The 6,183-nt window shown below is 36.9% G+C and overlaps 1 protein-coding gene across 1 annotated transcript; it reads left to right on the top strand.

Annotated features, from left to right (window-relative positions):
• The first annotated feature begins 5,620 nt into the window (after window positions 1-5,620).
• On the top strand, window positions 5,621-5,968 carry LOC136043555 (uncharacterized). Its single transcript, XM_065728471.1, has one exon. The coding sequence runs from the start codon at window positions 5,621-5,623 to the stop codon at window positions 5,966-5,968; it is 348 nt and encodes a 115-aa protein (XP_065584543.1).
• The last annotated feature ends 215 nt before the right edge of the window (window positions 5,969-6,183 follow it).

Below are 6,183 nucleotides of genomic sequence, written 5' to 3' on the forward strand. Positions count from 1 at the left end.
GAGAGATCATTGGACAAAACGAGAGGGGTATAAATTCATAAAAGGGGATAAGGAAGAAATCCTCCGATGAAGTTTCTGAAGATCAGCTCTTCTTGGATATTCCTTGGACAAACAAGTTACACTGCAACAGTCACGTGCATTGAGGTGGGGAGGGGGGAAGGCCTTTGAGTGAGTCTCTAATCTCTGATTTGAAGAAATATTTAAATTCTTCCTGTAATTTCTTAAATTTTCCATATAAATTTCTTCCGTTTGATCCTATCTAATTTGGTTCTAGAATAAACGCTAGATTATCCACGGTCCTCTAGGAACCTGGATTATTTTGAGAAGTTAGAAGATTACACATGCCTTATATTATGCAATATGAGGCCCTGACAAGTAAAGAAGCGACACTAGACGTCACGGCCCAAACTGGCCGTGCTGATCGCCCTTTCACGGCCCTTCCCTCCAGAAGTGCAATAAGGGTTGAGGGGTCAGCTATTATTTTCTTTAGCAAACCCTTACTGCTTACCTTCCCCCGATTTTTGCCGGTATTCATTTAGAGCTGGGTAAACTCTGACTGGGATTACATAGTCATGCTAGTGACCCCGTCCCAAAGCAAAAAGTTGACATTAGGAATTGAACACCAGCCCTGAAGCACAGAGAATTGTAAATTAAATCCCATAACATGTTTTTTTTTGACAAATTAGAGCAAATGGGAGAAAATAAGCATACCCCTCCCCTCCCACAAAACACAAAATTAGTAAGGATTTACTAATTAGCAATAAATTAGCTAGCAATAAATGAAGGGGAGAAACTAATTAGAAAAGTAAAGCCTTGAGACACAACTGGGTTTATTCCAAAATATAAAATCTCGCCATAGCTTTACTGAAGCTTCACTGCATGCATAATATGAAATGCTCGCAATACAGGATGGCTTCAGGTATCAAACAGTTCGTGGTAACGAACTGTAGTAAGGAGCGACGAGGCTCAATAGTAACCGAAACTCTAAAAAATGGAATTTTGATACCAATAGTTACATCAAAAGAATCACATTTTAATGCTGATTTTAAATATATAAGATTAGTCTTACCCATCAAAAGTTACGAGCCTGAGAAAATTTGCCTCATTTTAAAAAATAGAGGGAAATACCCCCCTAAAAGTCATACGATCCTAACGAAAATCACAACATCCGATTCAGCGTATCAGAGAACCTTGTTGTAGAAGTTTCAAGCCCTTATCTACAAAAATTTGGAATTTCGCATTTTTTGCCAGAGGCAAATCACGGATGCGTGTTTATTTGTTTTTTTGTTTTTGCTTTTTTCCCAGGGGTGATCGTATCGACTCAGTGGTCCTAGAATATCGCAAAAGGGCTCATTCTAACGAAAATTAAAAGTTCTAGTACACTTTTTAAGTGACCAAAAAAATTGGAGGGCACCTAAGGCCCCTCCCACGCTCATTTTTTCCCCAAAGTCACCGGATCAAAATTCTGAGATAGCCATTTTATTCACCATAGTCGAAAAACCTAATAACTATGTCTTTGGGGACGACTTACTCCCCCGCAGTGGGAGGGGCTGCAAGCTACAAACTTAGACCTGTGTTTACATAGAGTAATGGTTGCCGGGAATGTACAGACGTTTTCAGGGGGATTTTTTTGGTTTATGGGGGAAGATTTGAGGGGGGGGTTACGTGGAAGGATCTTTCCATGGGGGAAGAGACTTTCAATGGAGGGAAGATTTTCTAGCATTATTTTAAAAAAACAATGAAAAAATAAATATGAAAAGTTTTTTCTACTAAAAGTGAGAAACAGCATTAAAACTTAAACGAACAGAAATTATTACGCATATGAGGGGTTTACCTCCTCGTTATACCTCGCTCTTTACGCTAAAGTATTTTAAGTAATTTCAACTATTTATTTTACGGCCTTTGCGATTCAAGGGTCATTCTTAAGGAATTGGGACAAAATTTAAGCTTTAATGTAAAGAGCGAGGTATCGACGAGGTTGAGCCCCCTCATATACGCAATAAAAACATACGAATATAGAAGTTCGCTACGTAATTTAATTCGTAAGTTACGTATATTTTTTACTTATGAAAACGTTCGTAAAAATTATAAGTTATAGTTGCCTTTTTAAGTAATCAAAAAATTGGAGGGCAACTAGGCTTCCTCCCTTGCTCCTTTTTCTTAAAATCTTCCGATTAAAACTATGAAAAAGCCATTTAGCCCAAAAAAATTAATATGCAAATTTCGTTTTAATTATTTATGTGCGGAGAGCCAAGATCAAAACCTGCATTAATTCAAAAACATCCAGAAATTAAACAAAAAAAAACAAGTTTTTTAAAGGAAAGTAAGGAGCGACATTAAAACTTAAAACGAACAGAAATTACTCCGTATATGAAAGGGGCTTTTCCTCCTCAACGCCAAGCTCTTTACGCTAAAGTTTTTTACTGTTTTAAAATGTAGAGTTAAGAGAAAGAGTCAAACTTTAGCGTAAAGAGCGGGGCGTTGAGGATTAAAAGCCACTTTCATATACGGAGTAATTTCTGTTCGTTTTAAGTTTTAATGTCGCTCCTTTTTTTCATTTAAAAAACTTGTTTTTTTTTTGTTTTTTTTAATTTGCTATATAACGTCAATCTGTTAGAGCAGATAGTTACCCATGGAACTTGGTATATAGGTAGAATTCTAGGATTCAAGCGGTTAGATTTAAGTCATAGATTCAACAAGGTAAATTGAATTTACCCACTCTACCAGGCCAATATGTATTATTTTTTCTGCAGGTTGAAAATGTCAGATACGGCCTTTAGGCGTAACAGCGATGATATACATAAAATAATGAGCTTGGTGAATCCAAATATGTAAAACTAATTAGGGTTAAAGTTAGCCGTCAAAAGTGATTAGCAGACGAAGAGTCTAATAATTTCAGATAAGGAAGAAAACACACCCAAAAAAGAGGCTATACTGAAGAAAATTACACCATAAAACTGAGCATAATACATTACACCATACACACCATATTATTACACCATATATTACACCATTAAACTGACCATATTATTATTACACCATATTATTACACCATTATTATTACACCAATTACACCATAAAACTGAGAACCTAGGAGCATAGATTCGAAACATTTTCCAGCTGAAACTTTGCAAACAATTTGTTAGGTTGAATAGAAAAGCAGACTAGAGTCGCACCATTAAAAGGGTTCCTTTTCTCTATATTCTAGTGATTTTTTAACAGTTTTTCAATGCAAAAAAAATAATAATATAAAAACTCCCAAGTCAATGCCAGAACTTGTCGTGGCTCAAGACATGGACGGTATGTTGTTGCTGAATTAGGGACTAGATAATGAAAGTTGTAGCATTCAAGCACTCCCGAACCCTTCTTCTCTACTAAGATTTTGGTGCATGGCGTCCTTGCAAGAGGTCAATTTCTCCGTATGCATAAACATTTCAGCAAATTTTTTAAACAATCAATTGAGAAATGGTGCGTATTCAGTGTAACAGCCCGAAGAGAAATCCCTCAATAAGTCAGGAATTATGTGTGTTAAATAGGGAACAGAATGCAAAGCGTAACTTTGGATTACGTGACTGCATAAATTTTCGAATTTTCCAGGATATAGACTACTTAGGACCAAGGCCATATCCAGGGGGTTGGGGTGTTTGAACCCCTCCCCCTAGAAAAACCAAATGTTTCTTTGACTAGTAAAAACGTAATAAAAATGAATAATAAACAACTTTTTGATGCCTTTTTTGAAGTTTTGTAGCCCCTCCCTCCCGGAAAATCCTTTTGTAAGTTCCAACCCCTCCCGGAAAAATCTCGCACACGATCCTGCTCGGGATATTTTCGCAGGATATTTTCAGGGGATATTGAAACAATAAGAAAATTCCGGAGACCAAATTATAAAAAAAAAATTAATTTATCCGATAATTTGAATAAAAAAGTGCCCAGAAATTCAAGAAATTTAAAATCTCGGGAGGGAATACCCAGAGGCTGTTTTAGGGGAAGATAGAGGGGGCACTCGCCCGGGAGTAGAATTTTAGGGGCACAAAATTTCAAATAGCCTAAAGAATCGAACGGTTATAATTATTTTGTAATTATTGAAGTTTTACTTTTACTTAAATAAAGTAGAGGGTGCAGTTGGCAGCAAGTAAACTCAAATTTAATCTGAAACTTTCCATTTTTCCCATGTCTTCATAACCATTTCTTGAAAATAAAAGTAGCAATAAAAGTAAAATATTGCGATGATTTAGATCCGATTCAGTTGTTCCACGAACTCGAAGATATGATAAAAAGATGATCCAACACCGACAGATTTCTTTAAAGAAACCTACACCTGTGTCAGAATTAATTGTGCAATATGGAGATGAAGGGGTCATCGCAAACATAAAGGGGGCATCACTGTCAAATTATAATTATTATTATTATTATGCATATTATACACATTATACATTATATTATAATTGGTACTTGTGTATTATTCAGAACAGATTCAATAAGTGAAGTTAGGTTCTTTCGTGAAAGAAACTACGATGCAGGTACATTTTAATTAAATATTTTATATATAGAGACGGTTAGGTTAGGTAAAGTTAGGTATTTGATATAATGCACCCCACCCCACCCCCCAATGTGCAAATATATAGCCCAAACTTTTGAGAAAGATAATGAAATAAAACAAAATAGGATGAAAATATAATTTTTTATTAGGAAAATTGTAAAATTAAAATTTAGAATTCTAACATAACCTTCTGTCTTTGAGTTTTGTCTTTGTGGCTATGAAACCGAATTTTCTCATAAAATGTACCTGCATCGTAGTTTGTATCATGAAAGAACCTAACTTCACTTATTGAGTATGTTCTGAATAATACACAAGTACCTTATAATTATTATACACATTATAATATCCTATTATTAGCGACTGCAGTGTCCGTCGCTAGTAATGAACGGTCGTTTACTATAGATACTCCAGAGCCAGGAATGACGCATAGGGCGTCCGTAGTTTGTTTCACAAAAGAACCTAACTACACTTATTAAGTGTGTTCTGAATAATGCACAAGTACCTTATAATTATTATACACATAATGATATCATATTATTAGCGACTGCAGTGTCCGTCGTTAGTAATGAACGGTCGTTTACTATAGATACTCCAGAGCCAAGAATGACGCGAAACCTCATCGTCATTCGAAACCTCATCAGACATCACGGAGCCGAGCTGCAGCCCTAAGACACAAAACATTATCTGGAAGAAACACGTATCCCCATTTTCTGTGCGCGGACCATTTACTATCTTCGTAGAGTGTGATAATCATTTTAACTAGTGTACCAAGTACTCCGTAATAATTCAGTCTTCTATAGAATCTTTTAATCAACAGAATCAAATGCCTTTTAAAAAATCAATAAAGAGTACGTGAATTCTTTTTTCTCCAATTCCCTCGAATCTTCAACCATTAGTCTAAGAGTGAAAACAAGATCAGAGCAAGACCTACCAGATCGAAAGTCGTATTGCTCTTTCCTAAGGAGACTCTAGGGATGTTCTAGGCCAGGGCCCCCACTAGGGATGCCTCCATTCCCCCCCTGTGTTTGCTCCTGAATAAGATATAATGTCTGATATACCAGTATATTATAAGCTACAATGATGACAGTGGTCAAATATGGCTCTGAAGCATGGGCGCACCGAAAATCAGATGAAGATTTGCTAGATATTTTCCAGAGAAATTGCTTAGGGATTGTTCTGGGTATCCGGCTGACTGACCGTATTTCAAACAGTGGGCTGTACGAAAAGCGTGGTTCAATCCCGCTTTCTAGGGCTATAATGAGAGAAAGGTTTAGATGGCTAGTGCACGTTCTGCGAATGAAGGATGACAGATTACCAAAGATCGTCCTTTTCGGCCAACCGTCTAGGGGTAAACAGAAAGCAGGTCGTCCGCGGCTGGGGCGGGAGGATGTAATAAAGAAAGATCTAAAGGAAATGGGAACTTCCTGATTGGGTGTAATGAGGTAGGCTTGGATTAGATTGGGACGGAGGAGGAGCGTGCGTAGCTGTGTCGGCCTCATATGGGTTAGTGCTGCGGTGAGTTGTTAGTAGTAATGGTAGTAGTATATACAGGAGTTTCGAAAGGAGGAACACGCATGAGCCCATCAGTATCAGGATTTATATTAAATTCTCCGACCATATAAGACTATGCAATCTCCATATAA

The sequence above is a fragment of the Artemia franciscana genome, unplaced genomic scaffold, assembly GCF_032884065.1.
Source record: "Artemia franciscana unplaced genomic scaffold, ASM3288406v1 Scaffold_7185, whole genome shotgun sequence".
Taxonomy (NCBI): Eukaryota; Metazoa; Arthropoda; class Branchiopoda; order Anostraca; family Artemiidae; genus Artemia; species Artemia franciscana.